Source organism: Crocodylus siamensis, chromosome 11, assembly GCF_052110815.1.
Source record: "Crocodylus siamensis isolate JL-2025a chromosome 11, ASM5211081v1, whole genome shotgun sequence".
Lineage (NCBI taxonomy): Eukaryota > Metazoa > Chordata > Crocodylia > Crocodylidae > Crocodylus > Crocodylus siamensis.
This window is the reverse complement of record NC_143405.1, coordinates 7,606,043-7,626,135: the sequence shown is the minus strand read 5'-3', so window position 1 is coordinate 7,626,135 and position 20,093 is coordinate 7,606,043. Positions and strand designations below refer to the sequence as shown.

Sequence of the window (20,093 nt, the reverse complement as noted above, 5' to 3'; positions counted from 1 at the left end):
TTTATAAGAGGTGGCAAAGCTGCTTGGATATTTATTTTTTCAACCAGGCTTTATTTAAAAAAAAAAGAAAAAGCACAAACATCATACAAAGATTTAAACTTTACCTGAACAGGCACAATTATTTACAGTCACTTTATGAAGTCACAGAAAATTGTAGGAGCAGCTGAAAACAGTTGGCAGACAGGTAAAAATGGTGTCTACATTCATGTCATATTAACATACTCATATTACTCCCATGGAAAACAAATTAGCACATATGACCCATTAACTATTTGTTTTCTGCATTTGCTGTATCAAAAATATTCAAGTCCTACATCCGTAATTCTGGTTTGCTCATAAATATTAAAATACTGTATTACTGTAGTAAAAACGCATATATAAGCCTTTCTTGTTTAGCAGATGAAAAACAGAATAACCCTAGATCCAAAAGTACTAATAGTTTTTACAACATATAGTACAACTGCATGAAGAACAAAAAAGCTGGTAAAACTACAGTTTAAAGCTCTGCAATTCCCTGCTAACAATGTAAGATAACAGAAGCACCTAAAACAGTGCCCTTGAGATGTGGAATAGGCTAAACCCACACAGACACACTTGTTCTGAAATAAGTAGACACACACATGGAACTTATCTGATATAGCTAAATTCACACCCTGCCTTATGCATGAATACTTTCATATGCAGACAACCATTCAGAAATAACTACCAAGGCTTTATTTACAAAAGCCATAACTTCTAGTTAGAGAGTGCGCCCATAAAATGCACTTCAAATACATATATCATGTGTCCAAGAGACTATTATTGCGGTCTCATAAAATTTGAAGAAATTAAAACTGCTTCTGGACTACTAGTTAAATGGTAATGCTTCATAATATATCAAAAGCTTATTATAAAACGTATCCTCTAGGAGCCAATATAGTTATATTTTTTCTGAAAATCTTGTTCAAATCAGTTTTTATACTTCAGTTTTCTGGCTATTTCTATAGCATCCAAAAAAAAAAAAATCAACTGAGTTTATATAAAATTTACCATATAATGTATTTACCTCAACCAGCCAGAACAAAGGCCAAATACGGACGTAAAGGGAAGGGACCATACAGTCACTACCAGTATTAACAACGTATATGAGCTATGCAGCAATTACTTCTCTGCAGTCTGGCCAACAGCAAACTGATGCTACTAATAACCAGCATATTTCAATCATGTAGAAAACATTTAACAAAGGGCCTAAAGAGTCCTAACTCAACTCTAAAATGCAATGATCATCTCCAGATAAGATTATTCTCTCTTAAAACAGGAGGTCCCTTCAAGTTACATAAGCTACTGACTGAAGGTTTGTTGTAACACATACGCAGAAAAGCAATTTTTTTTCTGCTTGCATAAACTTAGAACAAAAGGACTTAAACATTTTTTTTTAAAAAGACCTAAATTAAACTTTAAGGTGTTGATACCAAAGTCAAGCAAAGAGGCTTAACAGGTTTGTTACCAAATGGGCACATCTACACAGGACATTTACTGCACAGTTGACTAATTAATTGTGCAGTAATTACAAGTACTACCCTGCTGCAGAGTTTTTCATGTGCAGCCGCGCACGTGTAGACGTTGCCCCAGCTGGCTAGAGCACAGGATGCTTCAGTGCAGGGCTTAGCCCCCTCATGCCTCAACCACAACACATGAAGCCCGGCTGGAGCAGCCCAGGACAGCAGGGGACCCAGAGGTCAGCCCGCCAGCCCAGGGCTGTTCCATCTGAACGCCACGTGCTGTACATGAATAAACTCTAGGGCAATAAGCTCTGGGGCACATTAATCACACCTGTAGATATACCCAATGTGTAGTAGATACAGCATTAAAAATGTGCTAGTGTGTTCCCCCCCCACCCCAAAAAAAAGAAAATATAACAAAGATGCTGCCTAAAATTAAAAAAATAAAGTAAACTTCACACACTTCCACATAAAACAACAGAATTATGCAGAAGTGCCTTTGCTCTGACAGTTATTCCATAGTTATATATATATTAGCCCTTCATCTAATCCTGGATTCAAGAGGACCAAAATTTGGCATTTTGGATATGAGGGAAAAGAGAGCACCTTTAATAACAATCAATTATTGCCACCAGGGTCATTATCCTCTTCCTTGCTGTCACCAAAGATATCACTGATTCGGAAAAGCTTTTTCTGTTGGCTGGAAGACAAATTTTCATAAGAAAATCTGTCTTGCTGTTTTTCTAACTTTTTCTGAAGCAATGGAATTGTCTCGTCGTAAAGGTAATCGATGATTTCTTTAAAGAAAAAACAGAACATTCCGTTTATTTATAATTTTATCTTGGTCTTTTCATCAACAAGCTGTGTTTTTTCATTAAGCTTTATAAGACATTCTTGCAATACCATTCCTGTCCAGCCCAAGAAGACTAGCAGAGCCCAATGGGGTATATGAGCCACAGGCCGATAGAAGGCATGTTTGAAAACCCAATGGGACTTATAAGCCTCACATAGGAAAAGCCCAACTGAACCTCCAGGCATGGTCAGAACCAAGAGGAAGCCAAGCCCAGACCACATGTACGATTATTCTGAACACCTACTACGAGCAGCAAGTCAAGTAGGCAGAGTTTAATTTATGGGTGGAGATAAAAAGGGTACCATCATTCTCCTCTTGGCTATTCCCCAGTAACCATATCAGCATATGCACACACACGTACATATGGGTACCATGGGAAGAACTAATGAACTTCCAAAAAGCAGGGTGGTAAAAGTGGTAGGTTCGAGCATAATGCAGGCTGACTCTATGAAACGCACCCACTTTTGTGTATTTGTTTTTATTAACCCCAAAATATTAAACAAAAATAAAACTAATTTGATCATATACAGGGACAAGCTGACTCAGAGTACCACTGAAAGATTAACAGAGTCATAAGCTTTAAAAAAAAAAAAAAAAAATTGAAAGAATGCATAATGCAACCAAGAGAGATACTCACCAGGAAAAGACTTTGAGTGCCAGAAGGGAACATATGTAGCCTTTAGCCTAGAAAATTTACCCTGAACATACGCTTCAGGGACATCTCTGAAAAAAGAAAGGTTTCAAATATGGGTAAAGACAGCCTATTATAAAGTTTTATTATTATAGCAGTGTCATTCCGATGGCACTTTTTGCTCCAATTAGCCAACCTCACACTGTCAGACATGAGTATTTAAAAATCTGCCTGGTCTTTAAAGGACCAAATACAAATAATTGGTCATGACAGTGGTTAATCTTATGCATGGGTACACCAAGGCAAAAACCATGGTATAAATGTGTATTACACACTTAGGAAGAAGAAAAAATAAGTGAAGCTGAAAGTGCAAAGAATTTGTCATTCCTATCTTCCTCTGTATGGGGAAATGCAAAGGATTACACGGACAGAACTGGGTCATTTTGTACACTGTACTCAGGCTCTTTTAAGACACGGCTTCAATATTACAGATCCTTTATGCAACAGCCATCCTACACAGGTAAAATAAGAATAACTCAAGTGTTACACACAGGATAAGTACAGGCATTTGGGAGGTTAAATTGGATTCATAACGGCTGCCCAATTAAACTTAGTTCGTCTGGGTGCTGACCTTACACTTACAGATGTGGTCTCAGTGACCGGCAATCAGTCTAAATCTATAACTGAACAGATGGTCCGTACACACAACCCAGTCTAAAATGGCAGAACCCAGTTTAAGATAACTCTGGATCTATACAGTATCAGACTCATTTGATTTACGTCAAACTGGTGCATGGAAGTTCTGTCCACTTCCCCTCTACAGCCTTGAGGCTGGGAAAATCCAACCACTGGCTCCAGCCCTGGGGCTCCTCCCCCTTTCCCCCATACTAGTCTATTTTTTGCCCTCCCTCCTGGCCCCTTGCTCCCCTCTCTGCCCTGCCAGCACTCTCAACCCCCATCTCACAAACTGCCTCAGGTGCAGGTGCTTTTAATCAGTCTCAGCCGCTGCTGCTGCCAAACAAATAAGTCCTGGGGGAGGGGGAGGGGCGTGTAGGTTCACTGAGCGGGGGGACCCCACCACACTCACAGGTTGAGCCTGTCCCCAGCCATGACTTTTGAGTTGCACCTTCTCCCTTTACTGCACCCACAAGTCATGCCTGTTCCCCCTACCCCTTGCGAGTCACGCCTGCATCCCCCAACCCCTACATTGCGCCTGCCTTCCCAGTCCTCAGTGGACCCCTGGTCCCCTCCAGTCTGCTGGACCCCAAATCCCCAGGCTACTCCCCCCTCCCCACCCCCAAAATCCTGATTTACCTAATATCAGGCAGACACTTCGAATTGATTTAACCTCCCCCTAATGCCCCAAATGTCTGTACTTAGCCATACAGAAAAGCAACTTGGCCACTATGTTCACAGTGGTAGGAAAGCTGTAAGATAAGGTAGAAAAAATAGTTTCCTGTCATTTTAAGTTTAAATACCTATTCCTAAAATGTTATGTCCTGTTACTGCATAGTGATCTGTAAGTGCACAGTCCTGTTGAATTCAGTGAAACTCTGTGTGGCTGTAGGAGTCCAAGCTTGTTTATATTTCTGAGAACTTAGGCTGGTTTTAGCCTAAAATAAAGGCCTTTTGATACAAGTAGCTTGACTTTTGTTCAGGAATGGGAGTTATGTATGTAAAATGCAGATTTCGCTAAATTAGAATGAATTGAGAATACTAAAAAATTGGTCAAAAACAGAAAAACAGATGGTTTTGGGCAAACAGAAGCCCTTTAAAGCAAGGCAAACCATAAGAGAATTAACTATTAAGATATAGGGCTACTATAGAAATGCATGATGTAAATAAGCATCCATAGGAAAACGCACGTGTTAAGAAGTGAAGTTATGTAAACAAGAAGGATATAAAATTGGGGAAGCGGGCTTTGAAGACCCTAGAAAACCTTGATCCTCAGACCAGAAGTTTATCCTGAGCAGAACTTAACGTAGGAATTGAGAACCACCCCTGCCATGGACAAAACTTTACAGAGTGATCAACCACTGACATCATGTTCATTATTTTTTAAGGTGGTAAACATATATGTTAATCTGATCATATTGCAGTAGAAGGTATCTATATTGCTTTATATTTGTATTAGGTCTAAAAGGACAATAAAATTAGCCTTTATGCTAAGCCTGATTTGTTTGCAGAGTTTCTTTACTTAGGAAAAGGTCCATACATTACAAAAAAATCCTTACTGTTAAATCCAAAAACATAACATTGGCTGACTTCTAAAGACTGCCTGTTTGTGGCCAAATTCAAATATCAAAACAAAAGCTTTTACCCAAAGATACTGCTGAGCTCTTCCCAGTTTATTTCATTAGCATCTTCCACCTTCATGTTATACAACCTAGGAATTGCAATGAAAAAGCAATTTATAGGCACAGCAGAGAGGGCAGTTTCATATCCTATTGGTCTATGATCCTCTTCCCCAACCAAGGCATATTCTACAAAGATAAACACTGCTGGTAACTCTGGGTGAAACTGTGCACACGTTAAATATATAAAATGATGTTAAAACATCTTCACAGTTGCCAAACTGAAACAAAAAGAAAGAGAAAAGGCAGAAAACTTAGAGGCAACGTTTTCTTTCTACCTGTGTGCTGAGAACAGCATTTTCAAATATTTCCAAATCAGCGATTTGGACATAGACACAGCTTTAAATGTTTTTTCTACATACCTTGAGGTACCAGGCACAGCTCGTGAATGCTGAGATGCTGGGGTGGATGGAGCATCCCACAGAAGCATGGCAGGGCCCCCACATGCTTGGCAGCGAACTTGGAAGTAGACTTGAAGTGCTTCTGGTCCACTTCTGGGTCTGCTGCTAAGCATGCTGGGGACCCCCCTGAGCTTCTCTGGGACGCTCTATCTGCCCCAGCACTGCAGCATTCAGAGCCCCTGCTACCTAGAGGTATGTAGGAAAAACAGTTAAAGCTGTGTCCATGTCCGAATCGTTGAATGTTTATGAACCTCTCCAAATTGATTTGGAGGGTTCTGATTCAATTCAGAGAGACCGAAGGGTATCTTGAATTGATTCATATTCAGAGTTTCAGCTCCCATATCAGGCCGAATCTCCACCAAATAGAATCAGCAGCCGAAGCTTTGCACAGCCCTAGTGCTCAACTTCATGGTCCGATGGTATCATAGGGCCAGTCTGCGAGCCTGAACCAGCACGGGGCTGGTGCGATCCAACCTGTGAACCTCCCCACAGATCCAGAAACGTGCTTGTGGAGCAGTGTGGTCTGTATTAATTGCTGTGGCTCTGGGAGCGATTAACACTGCTACTGATCCCCCATCACCAAATTTTCAGACTTGTGGGAAGCCCCACCAGCGAAATGACACAGCACTGTGGGCTGGATTCAGCCCACAGGCCAGAGATTGAGCATCACTGAAATTGTTAACATCTCCATTTTGAATTGCTCCCATCTCTCTGGAAATTTCATTTGTTAAGCTGCTTACAAGTAAGAAGGACCTTTTCTCTAACTGCCAGATATATCCTGGTTCTCTTTCCATATCATACATCATCACCAGTAGAAGTTCTACTAACCAAATTGCATACACACATTTTCTATACTTTTCTCATTCCCCTGTAGCAACCCCACTGCAGGCAGTAGACTTACACAGATGTTAATAATTGGAATTTAAGTCATTGTGTTGACAATCCAAAGGAGAAAGGACCCACTGCTTGCTCAGTAGCACCTGTGTCAGCTGGGCAGGGCCAACCACAGCACAAAGAAATGGGGAACAAGCTTTCAGCTGATCAGACAACAAATCCCTCTGCCTGTAAAGAAGTGCTGCTTGTATCTAGGCCAGCCGCATTCAGGATCGTTTAACATGCCCAGTTTTTACAGAAAACTAGGAAGAGAACCTAATGCCATGGGAACTTCTGTGTCTGAAATGACACACTTCACTTTTACTGCATGTGCTCCCGAATGTCACCTGACAAATGCTCCACACACTGCAGTGAAAGCACACTGCATTATATTTATTCCTACCTTTCAATGAGATTGATTTTAGCTTGCAACCCTTTTGTCCCATGATATAGCGCCTCCCCATTGGACATCTTCTTCGTTAGAACTGAAAGCCTTGTAAGGGAGGGGAGAAAGACAATGAGAGAGAGAGAGAGAGATTTCCCCATCACTTTAACTTTCAGTTTAGGTAAAAAAAAAACAAAAACAAAACATTCAATCTTGTTCAGTGATAAAAAGAGATGGTTATATATTTTGTTAATTGTTCTAGGCCTTCATAGGTCTATGGCTTCACTTTCTTATAACTTCCAATGCTTTTATCTTTCTTTTCTCATAATGCGGTTAACCTATTCTACCTGAAGAGGTTACGCTGAAATCTAAGCAACTTAGTCTAATGCAGCTACCCAAACTAAGGAACTTGAATCTTGCAACCCGTGTCTGTTCAAGCCCATTCACTACAACGGAGTCTAAGAGCAAAAGCTGGCTCTAAGTTTCCTGTTTGGTAGGACTCTTACCTATCTGCCAGCTTTCAGTTTCTTTTCCTTAAGAAGAGCAAGCAGGCAGTTTGCTATCTTAAGTTGTGCCCTTTCTTTAAAAAACTTTCATAAACACAATACCACATGATGGAGACACTTAAGTACACATGTGATGTTACGAAAGAAAGTAGCTCCACTTTCAATTATTCACACACTTACAACTTTGCAGAACTAGCATTTAAGTTGTGTATAGACAGAGAAGCTTTAGTGTTGAAAAAGCAATGTGTACACCAACTAGCCTCAACACTGATGCAAATACAACAATTAAAAAAAATTATTATAATTAATTTTTGGACTGGTATCAATTTGCTTGTTCCCAAACCAGAGGCTTCTCTGCTCTCAACTCAGTAAGCTCCAATGAAAAAAAATTGACACAAGCATAATAAACTGTATATAAGTAAACATTATATATCATTTGTGATTTGTTTTGATTTTTCTTCTTTCTTTTCCTATAATAAAGTTATACTTAATATTGCACAGAGTTGTGCAAGTGTTGTGGCAAAGTATCCTGTGTGATTAAAGTAATGAGAGTCATATCTTTCAACAAGCATTACAAGATCTGGAATTAAGATCTGGCCTACCATTTCTTATTTCTCTAGACTAAGAATTTTGGTAATTTTTCAAACAACATTATATAACACTAAAAACTTGAAACATTTTTTCCCTATCCTACATCCTGTTGTTATTATTACCAGTTGTTTATTAAACAAATACATGTCCAGACACAACCAAATTAAAGAAAGCAAACACAGAGAAAACAAAAAGATAACCCCAGGCTTGTATAACTCCCAAGCCTTTTATACAAACTTACCACTTAGCTTTACATTGTCTCCAATGTCTAGTTCCTACTTTGGTCTGTATATCAACCCAAGGTAGGTTCCTGTAGAGGTTTTTACGCTCAACTGAAAGAGTTTCTTCTGAGTTTTCCAAGAAAAGAGAATCTGAGTCTTCCTTTATGGCCCGTTCTTGAATTATCTCCTCTACTGCTTTAATTAGCCTCTGAGTCTCCTCCTTTGTCCAGGGACCAGCATTAATTTCTATGTTGAATAAAAAAGCCAAACAATTTAGATAAAACCTCTCACCAAATGACCCAAAGAGCAAAATAATCAAGTGAGTGCGCTCAGTTCTGCAATATATTTACAACATCAGTCCCACATTCAATCTAGATGTTTTGCAATAACTTTTTTCCACGGCAGATTTGAGACAGGTCATCCAGACCAGTGCATAAAGGAGTGTAGTAGAAGCTAAGAACTCCATTCACAAACCTGCCACTAATTCCTCTGATAGTCAGGCAAGCTACATTGCCTGCTTGGCTCAAGCTTTCAAAAAATCTCCTAATATTAGGCAGCCTAAGTCAAACTTAGTCATGCACATAAGGGGCCTGCAGTCTGATTTTCAAAAGTACTGGCAAGCAGCAAACCCACTGAACTCAGTGGGCGCTGCTAGGGGCTCAGCATTTCTGAAAAAAATTCAGGCCACTTACTTGTGTGCCTATATATGGATTTAGGAGCCTATCACTAGAATTTTTCTTTTTTTCGGTAAAATAGGCCCATGGATCAGTTTCTCTACCCAAAAACTTGTCTGCTTCAGAGGGCTGTTGTGAGAATTATTTATGGGTTCATTCTACCACTTTATACTTTGAAAGTGCAACACGGGTGCTAATTAGGCAAACAAAAACACTATTATAAATTAATTCTACCTGCTGCTTCCAACAGCTGAAAAAATAAAAATGGATGTCTCAAAGAAAAGGGATGCTTTTTCCTCACCATGTTCTACTGGATTATAGTCTACCTTTTATTTTTACTACAGTTTGAAATAAAGGCAGCCTCTCTAGCATTCTGCATAAGGATTTGACAAGGTAAGTGAGGAAAGACTGGAATCCAAACAAGTCTACAACCTCTCATTTCATTTCTCCAGAAATGAAGCTTACTTGATATTTCTGAAATATCAAATTAAAAACATTTGGATAGCTGCTATTGTGTCAGCTGGGATATTTTCCCTACTCTTACGATGAAAGAACGTGGGGAAAGGACACACTAAATAAAGTTAACTTCTTAGTACCAGCTAATGCACTAATAGTGCTTCCCTGTGAACATTTTAACTGCTATCCCACATAAGCAAGGAGACTTTCTAGTATTCACACTGGAGGACGAAATAATTTCTTCTCATTTTTTAGAAACAAACCCTAAAAAATATAATATCAAGCTCCTGTTATGGCTAAAATGAACTGCAGCCAGCCCAACAGATTCACAGATGCTGGGGTCGGAAGAGACCTCAACAGATCATTGAGTCCAACCCCCTGTCTAGGCAGGAAAGAGTGCTGGGGTCAGATGACATCCCTTAACTAAAGTGCAGATTTACTAACACCTCTTCCTCTACATAGAAGTCAGATTTCCCACATCTTAGGGATATCATTATATATGATATTCTCTAAAAAAGTTAGTTGACTACATTTTGTTAATCTTGGACAACAGTGATTAGATAAAGAGCCTTTGGGGAGCATTTTTTGGCTGTTTTATAAAAAAGAAAAAAACCCAAAACAAAATATGTAGCCTAGCACTCTATAATTCCTAAGGTGAGCAGCTGAGCAGCCTTAAAACCAGCTGGTTATTAAGTCAGCCACAATAAAATTTACTCTGACCTATTTCTCAATGGCCTGATTGTGAAGCACTACATGAAACTCTTGGGAGAAGACTGCCCAACAGCAAGAGAAATGGAAGGCATTCTACTTTATTTCTTGTCTGGCTTGCTGCCAGTGAACATTGTAGCTTTGAGGCTCTTACATACACTCAGACTGGGACAACCCACTTGGTTAAAATGAGACCTGAATCTCAAAAGGTCTTGGGAGTAATGCACCCTGGGCCAGGTTTTCACAGGTATCTAGGAATCTATTACAAGTGTTAAACTGCCTAAGCAAGTTGGGTAACACCAATTTTAACTGAAACTTAATATCTGATGTCCTAGCAGGATTTTCAGAACTGCCTAAGTTCTTTTCAAATCCTGGCTCTTACCTCAGTCAAGTGTTCTGACTGACATGTGTCAATCTATATGTTGATCTTTTCATCTAATGTTAAATCTTGTGTTGTTTCAATTCTGTACCTCTAATCAGAAATGTTTATCAACTATACACACAGATTCACTGCAGATAGCAACTTGGAAAAAACAGAAACCAGGGGAACCCAAAGCAAGAACCCTGTCCAGTACATGATATCCAAAGAACCTAAGAGTACTTGCTGGAACTGTAACTAAAATAATAAATTATTTTTAAGTTCTGACATGCAGAGCTTGAATTTTTAGTTTTAATGATGACTTACGGGCCTTCATCTGTGAATACTTGAGAGCAACTGAGAGGTTGCTACGGTTCATCATCTCAGAAATCTTCTTCCAGTTGTTGCCATGCATAGCATGATATCTCTTTAATTGTTCTTTCTCATCCTCAGAATACCTAACGCAGCAAAGGTAAACAGAAGAATAAACAGGCTGAAAAAGCCCAGTTGTTTCAAAGAAACAAAGGTACAAAAATCCACAAAGTCCATCTTTCATTACTATTTCAAGTAATATTTATAAAATGGTCTTTTCTTTAACCCTTCAGCTGCATTAATGTTAGCCTGTTATGATGTTCATTTGTCAGTTTAGTATGTTCCATTATTGGCACCAACCTATTCTATCCATCTCCTATTTGTATGAATCAAGTAACAGGATTGAGAAGAAATATTTTGAAACTAGAAAAACTGAAATGCAAAATCAGAAAATTGTTCAGGAAATTTAGAAACAGAGGATGTGCTTTGAAGAAGTTACCTTTTGCTCATACAGTCATTATGAAACATGCAATTTCCTACTAGCATTTTCAGACTATACAGCCACACAAAAAAATTAATAAAAGTGTCTATGGAAGTTAGATTGCAGATACTATCTTTTGTTTCTGAATACAACCCAAACTGACTGCAACTGCTAAAAGGGTTCTTCTAATGCAACGTATTAAACTCATGGAAAGATGCATGCTGCCTAAAATACAAGCCTCACCTTTGTTTCATGCTATCCCAGCTGCAATCACAGCAGAAACTCTGGAATCTAAGTTCAGAGCATGGCCTTCACTATGAGTGTCCTACAAACCCGAAACACTCCCTCCTCCCCATTCTACCAGAACCCAGATTTGTTAACTTCCTATTGAACTGCAAGAGCTAACTTTCAGCTCACTATTTGAAGAGGGACTAGATTTCCTATCACATAAAGAACATACTGTAATTTGTAAATAATGCATGACTTAGAACTGTCATTCGCTCATTGCTCTCATACATGGAAAGGTTCTTTGTTGTGTATGTTACAAAAACTAAATCAAGATGTGGCTATCAAAGACCAACTCTCAGTGCACAGCAATGCCTAAAATACACTCTTACCGGCCTTTATAGTTGTTTGGGTCAAACATCTTCCTTGCCCGCACATATATCAGTCTCCAAGGTCGAGGAATTCTCTTAGCTACAAAGTAAAAAATTCTTTTTTTTTTAAAATGCATTTTACCCAGTGAAAAAGCCATTGAAGAAAGAGACAGCACAATCAAGAAAAATTATCAATGACAGTTCTTGCATTGTTCAATGCTTAAAATCTGCTGTACTAAAAATACTGGAAGAGAAAAGGAGTATGGACCTATTTCAACAGATGCTTCTCAACAGTTTCAATCAAACAGTACAGTAAAGATGAATATAGAATGAGAAGCCATTTACAGAGTGCACCAAGTGAATAGATCAAAAGTCATCTCAGAATGAACAAGTATCATAGTAGTTGGGTTCTGCACAAAAGAGAGGAGAGGCTAGATATTAAAATGGAAAAAAACCCTTTGTATACAAGTTCAATCTTCCAAAGTGTGAGGAAAAACAATAAAATTCTATCTGTAAACATTCTAATTGCCTCTTTCAGTTTAAGCTAACACGGCACACAGAACTTACCAGCTATTTACATACTCAAAGGATATGACTGAAATTTTCAAAATAGTTACAGATTTTAGACATACCTCCCACTAATGAGCACCAGAGAGCTTTGAAAATGTCTACCCATAAACTTATTTTCTAGCCAAAAGAAATGGCACAAATTGTGCTCTTGATCATATGTACTTCTGGCTTTGAAAACTCTAAAACGGGTGTGGTGAGGTGAAGCTGAATTTTAAATCGGCAAACCCTTCATAAGTGAACACAGAGACTCAGATCAGTGGCAAAGATATTTAACAAATTTCACATCATCTTAAAATTGCACTTTATTATTTATATCGGATTTACAGTTGAAAACTAAATCCTTTTTAAACAACCCATGGTTTTATATGACATGCAACAATGCCACCATTAGAGAGCAAGATCCATCTTTTAAAAGCAATTGTATAATACTCACCAATTTTCTCACAAAATCCATATTTTACTTTCAATCTAGTGATGCTTTGTTTCTCTTCTGGGAACCTATAAGTAAATAATAGTTTCTCCGCACTTTCTAGTCCTGTAAGTGATAAAAAGTCTTCCACATTTTTCTGTATCTGATTATTTTCCTTCTTAGAAAACCTGCCAAACTTGACAGCAACACCTAGAACATACAAAACATTTGGTTTAGAAAAACAGAACTCTAGTTACAACTTGCCTGCATTTCATGGTGAAAATGCAGGTTTACAAAATATGTCAAACAGGCAATGAAAAGTCAATGCTCTGAAGAGACAACATATCAACTCGCAGAGAGAAGAGCAGTTTGGAGATGGAATATTCATATGTAGCATCTTGAGTGTAACCTGGATGCCAGGATACTGGCCTGTAAGGCTGGAATAAAAGGAAAATAGAACTAAGAAATAAGCAAGTAATAGAACTAGGGCTGTCAAATGATTTAAAAATTCGATCATGGTTAGTTGTGCAATTCAAATTAGGGATTTTAATGCATCTGGGGGTCCATGCAGCAGCAAAAGCCCTCCTGCACGCTTGGATGAGCCTCCAGCAGCTCAGTCCCATGACCTGCCCAGCCCTGGGGCCCCATTCATCCCAGCCTCTGCCCCACTCCCTCCCTCACCATGGGGGACTCTATCTGCACCCCCACCCCGCCTTTTTCCTCCCCCATGCCCTTTCCCCTTCACAGACTTGTCTGCTGGGCACTTTTTACACACCACTGGGCTATGTTCCTGGGCATCTGCAGGCTGCAGCTGCATGTCTGTGTGTGCCCACCCCACTTCAGCCACCTAGAGCCCCCACCCAGGCTGCCCTACAGTCCTCTGTGTTATCACCTCTGCCCTGCAGGGCGGCCCAGAGGCCACTGTAACAGTGGTGAAGCGGAGACTGGGCATAGGCTCCAAAACCATGTGCACAATTAATGCCTTAAAAAAATTAACACAAATGATTGTGTTAATCACTTGCATTAACCACAATTAATTGATAGCCCTAAATAGAACCATTTGTGCTTAGAATGCAACCCTCATTTTTAATAGAATACAGCACAGAGAAATAATCTAATCAGAGGAGAAATATTTCATATCATGAAGGAATGCTCTTATCCAAGTTGATAACAGCAAATGTTTTCCTCTCTGCTAGAGATTTTAAACCTGTTGCCATTCCACTGGAATTAGATGTGCTGCATGAGTCTCCTATATTTCAATTTCTAGAAATCAGATATTCTGGGTATAAAATGCACTATATAAAATCAAATCCTTCATCAAACTACTTTCAGATGTCACCTGCCTCCTGGCTCCGTCAGTATAGCACTCTCTTGGGAGCTCACCTTCGCTCTTAAATTTTTTAAACCTGTTCAGGTCTCTTCCAGCCATCTTCAGAATAGATTCATCTGACATTTTCCTCACGTGAGGAATAAACTCCTCCAGTTCCTGTTTTGCAGCCTCCAAATCCAGTGGCATAGATTCCAGGAACTCTTCATCTTTCAACATGCACATTTCAGAGTCTGCATATTCAGTAAGGGAAACATTCTGGTCTTCCTCATTTTCAAATGCCACTGACACTGGTAATCTGATAACAAGAATAATTAGAGTTTACTACTGAAGATTTATTAATTCTGAGAGTAAAATCACTTTTTCAAGGAAAAGATATGGGAATTGTGCTGCCCACTTCACCCTACTCTATTTCTAGTCTTACAATATGGCTGCAATTCCAAAGAATTTTGATAATGACAAAGCAGCAGCCAACCTTTACTGCTAGCTTTGTTGAAGTGGTCTACCACTCTGAAAGGTTGCCAACCCCTGCTTTAATTTACTATTCTTTTAATAATCTAAATAATACCTCGGTGCAATTACATATAGCCCTACAATTAGAAGACTCCTCTTAAGACCTCCAGACTTTTTAGGCAGACTCCTGTACCTGCCTTTAACTCCACTGAAGTCACTAGAGTCTTCCCCCACAGAGTTCATTGTAGGTATAGGGCATAATGTTTGAAGCTATTTCTCTCCTCGACTTGCAAACTTAACCAAATAAAATCATTTTTCATATACTTCCATGCAGGGAATGTAGTTCTTTGAGTCTTAAGGACGGCCTGGAATCAGGACCCAGGAATTCAAGGCAGTGACAGTCAGCAATGCTGCAGGTCTCATGTAACCACTGTTTTTTTTAATCCAGGTTTTTAAGACATACGCACTAAGGAGAGAAAAATGTACTAGGGCTCAGATGACAATGTGATGAAAGCACTAAGAAAACTGAAATAGAGGGAATCCAAGCCTTACTTTTTCTCAGGTTCTGACGGTACTTGTTGCAAGCTCGATCTTCGTCTCTTTTTAATTTTTCTAACTGGCACCAAGACTTCTTCAGAAGAGCCATTATCAACTCCTGAAGTAACCGTAGGAATAGCAGTGGGTATATCCATAGGACCTTTCTTCAATCCAAAAAAAATTTCTGTAGCTTCTGAGTTTGCCTGATTGGAAGACTCTCCACCTCTATAACCCTTTCTGGACACTGCTGTACGTGACCTCAACTTTGCCATCTTATCTTTTACCTCTTGCAATGAGGCAGAATTTTGTTTTGCACACAACAGAAGTAATGATGCCAAGTTTTCATCTGTGGCTTCTTGTGTAGGACTGAGACTGGTCTGTCCCCTCTTTTTTTTTTTTTTTTGCCTTTTGGAAGCATATTCATCAAAAGCACACACTTCCTTTACCTCATCCTGTTTCTCTGACAAACTCTTTTTTCTTTTTTTTGTCTTAGTAGGTACAATTACACAATCGACATTGCCTAAAGGGTCCAGGCTGCTAGCATTATCTTCGTCTTCTGAGATATATAATACACTGTTTTCCTCATGCAGGCTACTGCTCTTTTTGTTCTTCTGTTTCTTTTGCTTCTTTTTCTCTTGGGAAGCATCTATTACAGTCTTGTTATTAATTTCATCCTCCCACAAAATAAGTGAATCATCTAGACTCGTGGCAAGATTCTCTTTCCTGTTTTTCTTTTTCTTCTTTTTATGCAACTCACTGTTCTGTGAACATTGATCTTCAGAAAGCACAGGAGGAGGAGAGCAGGCTTCCATGCTCAACGCACATTTGTCTCTGTCACTCGCAAAGCTCTCAGTGTGCTCTCCATTTCTCTTTTTCTTCTTCCTTCTCTTCTTCACAGAGTGACAGTTCTGTAGAAAATGTGTGTTGGCTTCTTCAGTCATAGCTACCAGCTCCTTTAATGAAAAGAAGATAAACCTTACTGAAGTGCTATCATTACATAAGCAAACTTCATGAAAAACCACCAACACACTTCAAGATACATTCTGGTTATATCTTCCTAGTAATATAGTTCATATAAGGCTAAAGAACAAAGGATATTAAAAGTTATCTATGGCACTGGCTTAAAAGTGACATGACTGTATCTAGAGAATCAAGATGAAAGCGACTTGATTTCATTTTTGAAACATGACACCTCCTTGGCTCAACAAAACTGCTTTGCTGCTGGGGCTCCAGCACCCTCCAACTTGGCTGCCAAGCACCTGGGCAAGAGCAGCAGCTCTGGAGCTCCAAGAGCACCATGGGACGAAGCTCAGTACCGCGGCTTGTTCCTGCAGCAGCAGCCAAACGCCTGCGATGCCAGGCCTCTCTCTGCAGGTCCCAGACTGGACACAGCATGAGAGGTCCGTAGGACCAATCCAGCCCCCGGGGCCAGCCTCACACCGCTCTTCTAGCTTGCAGACCAGTCCTGCTCCCCTCATCCAGGCCTCGGGGCCAGCTGAGCCCAACACCCCTGCTTCAGGTACAGAAAAGCAAGAGGAGGTGCAGAGAAGGGCAACAGGAATGATTCACATGGAGGGGCTGCCATAGAAAGAGAGGCTAAGGCCTGTTCAATTTAGAAAAATAGACACTTGAGAGAGGGGGTTTACCAAGTACATGCCAAAAAGAAACCTGACAGGGATCTATCGCCGGATCTTGCTTGTGATACAGTGAGGAGTCCCTAGGTTCAAACCGACCACAGGAAGTGCCTTTCACCCACGGGATCATTTAAGCCTGGGAGCTTCCTGCACCTGAAACGCTGGAGGCTGCAAGGCGGGGTAAAGACCCTGTCGTGCCCAGCTCCCCCTCCCCTCTCAGCCAGGCCAGGGCCGCTCCTATGGAACCCTCCCGGGCCCGGCGGAGACGCAGGGGTTCACACGCCCGCTCCCCTCCCCGGCCCCCAGCACCTGGGCAGGTGCCGCCACCGCACACGCACCCACTTGCAACAGCTTCCGGAAACCTGTCCGCCGCCTCCCCTTCCCCCCGGGCCAGGCACGTCCCCGCCGGGTTCCGACTCTCTTTGTCACCGGAAGTGCCCCCGCCCGGACCGACAGGGGACAGAACTGTGCGTCAGTTGGGCCACCGCCTCTCCCGAGTGCGCCCCCTACAGGGCGGAGGGGGAGCCGCACCGTGCGGAGCTGGAGCAGGGACAGCCGGGCCGGGAAGGGCCAGGGCTGCGGGAGAGAGGGTTTGGGGTGCTGGCAGCATGTGCACAGCTCCAGGCCCACGTACGTGTGTGTGTATACTGTCTATATTTGTGTGTGTATATATATGTGTATTTGTGCGTGCGTGTGTGTATGTGTATCCATGTATATGTATGTGTGTGTATATATTGTATGTATGTGTGTATATATACACATAGTATGTATGTGTATGTGTGTGTATATATATATATATAGTGTGTGTGTGTATACATACATACATACCTATATGGACTGTGTGTGTACACATATGTATGCACGTGTATACATATATGTACATGCATATATTTACCCTAGAGGTCTTCAAGAGAAGACTGGACGGTCTCCTGGTGGGGTCACCTGACCCCAGATGTCTTTTCTGCTCATCAGGGGCCTGGACCCAAGGATCCTTCAGGGTCCCTTCCAGCCCTATGATTCTATGACTGGTATGGGGCAGCCCTTTTGTTAAAAATAGAGAAACTATTAGAAATTAAACTCCATAAGAGGGATCTCTTAATAGCTGTTGCCTGCTCCAGATACATGATGCTCCCTTTACTAATGCTGCTCCTGGAAAGGGCAACAGCAAGTTAGATTCAATGAAAATTAGCACTGAAAGGGACCTCAGGAGGTCACATCTAGTCCAACCCCCTACTCAAACCAAGACCAGTCCCAACTAGATCATCCCAGCCAGGGATTTGTTGAGCTGGGCCTTAAAAACCTCCAAGGATGGAGACTCCACCACCTCCCTCGGTAACCTGTTCCAGTGCTTCACCACCTTACTAGTGAGAAAGTTTTTCTCTGCATCCAACCTAAACCTCCCTTGCTGCAACTTGAGCCCATTGCTCCTTGTCCTGCCATCTGCCAGCTCCATCCTCTTTCGAACCCCACTTCAGGGAGTTGAAGGCTGCTATTCAATCCAGCCTCAGTCTTCTCTTCTGCAAACTAAATAAGACCAGTTCTTTCAGCTGTTTTCCTGCTTATGTGCCACAGCCCCCTAAAGGTTTTCATTGCCCTCTGCTGGACTATCTCCAATTTGTCTGCATCCTTTCTCTAGTGGGGGGGCCCCAAACTGAACACACTACTCCAGCTGTGGCCTCATCAGTGCAGAATAGAGGGGAATAATTACTTCCCTTGATCTATTGGCAGCACTCGTACCACTGCAGCCAGAAGTTGTCTTCCCCCACCCTACTCCAATCCCTGACTTTAAAGGAGAACATCCTTGTTTCCATTCTAGAATAAAATAGTGGCATTTCAATGTGCAAGTTCATTGCAATTGTTCTGGGGGGGTTTTTTCCCCCAAAGTATTTGGTTTTCTGCAATAAATGAATCAATCAGCATTATTGTTTTAGCATAATTCCTGGAGTGCTGTGCTTGTTTTGAAAACGTTTGAATTTCTGTAACATCTCAGTTTGGATTTTTTTCCTTTCTCCACAACATTGAAGACATAGATAATGGATATAATCACTCCACCTGTTACTGAAGCAATGTGTAACTCTCTCAGCTGCAATCCTTCTAAGGTCCCAATCCAGAAAAGTTCTTATGCACATGATTAAATGTTTTTGCTGATGTTTTTTGCAAAAGGCTTCACTCACTGACAATATTGGCTTTTAATTCAATGGATTTTATATCAAGCACCATGTGTTTTGCAGGGATAGGACTTAACAGCACAAACCAGCATGTCCTCAAGGAACCATGAGTTGTTTTGCTCAAAGATAATTGTTTGATATATCCTGTGTTCCTCTCACATGCATACCTGCTAAGCGTACATGCCGCTCCCAAATCAATGCCTGTTATTTATGTTGTAACAGGGGTTATGTATCCCTTAAGTGCATAAACTCTGTAGCTCATAGCATCTAGCAACCTCACTGTTTACATTGTAATTTAATTGTGCTCTTGCTAACTGCATGGTAACTGTAACTAAACACATAGGAACATAAGAATTGTTGGCTCAGACCCTAGGACCATCCATCTTGCCCAGTCTCATCTCACACTGTCAGCTCCTCCTCCACAACTTCCTGCTCAGGTCCTGGCTGCACTTCTCCCCACACCTTTTTTGTTATGCACTCCCCATCTGTGGCCCCACCAAGGCCCAGGGCCTCCTGGTCAACCTTCTCCTGGCTCTGGCTAAGCTGGCCATCTACAAGACCAGGAAGGAGGCTCTGGCTGGGAAGAACCCGGGCAAGTGTGGGACTCTCTTCCTGTCACATCTCCAGGCAGAGTTTCACTAGTCAGTATCCACAGACACCCTCAACACATGTAAGGGGCTGGTGTGCTCTGCGCCGTGTCCCCTTCCGCAGCGGGCGGCTGCTGTGGCCAGAGCAGAGTGCAGAACCCGGCTCCCACTTCCATCCCTTCCCTGTCGGCAGCACGGCCATAGCAGAGCAGTGTGAGGGAGGATACAGGCTACCCGCTGCAGGCTTGGGGCTCCCTGCCCTGCCGCCCTCTCGCCCGGGGCTCTGTGGCCCAGCGGGCAGGACCCGGTGCAGGAGGAAGGGACCACCACGCTGCTAAGGCTGCCAAGCCGAGAGCACCCCTTACTCACCCCCTCGGTGCAGCCTCCCTCTCACAATGGGTCTCGTCCCTGGGCTGCAGAGGGGCTCTGGCCGGGGGCAGGTGGGGCCTGGCTGCAGCACAGAAGCTCAGGGGCACATTAACATCCACTGATGTTGCCACCCCGTATGGATCAAGACCCACAGTCTG

At 41.5% G+C, this 20,093-nt stretch overlaps 1 protein-coding gene across 4 annotated transcripts; it reads right to left on the bottom strand.

The window, feature by feature from the left end:
* Positions 1-17,230, bottom strand: TTF1 (transcription termination factor 1). Of its 4 annotated transcripts, none has more exons than XM_090021924.1 (11): positions 17,150-17,230; positions 15,193-16,130; positions 14,244-14,485; positions 12,885-13,070; positions 11,903-11,981; positions 10,820-10,950; positions 8,317-8,542; positions 6,997-7,086; positions 5,286-5,351; positions 2,972-3,057; positions 1-2,278 (listed from the first exon to the last, which is right to left on the bottom strand). In XM_090021924.1, exons 2-11 carry the CDS (start codon positions 16,116-16,118, stop codon positions 2,100-2,102), a joined length of 2,211 nt encoding a protein of 736 aa, XP_089878050.1. In that variant the 5' UTR covers positions 16,119-16,130; positions 17,150-17,230; the 3' UTR covers positions 1-2,099. The 4 variants fall into 4 exon arrangements, with proteins under 4 accessions (XP_089878050.1, XP_089878052.1, XP_089878051.1 ...); XM_090021926.1 differs by having other exon boundaries at positions 17,154-17,206; XM_090021925.1 differs by having other exon boundaries at positions 17,121-17,177.
* Positions 17,231-20,093: the final 2,863 nt, after the last annotated feature.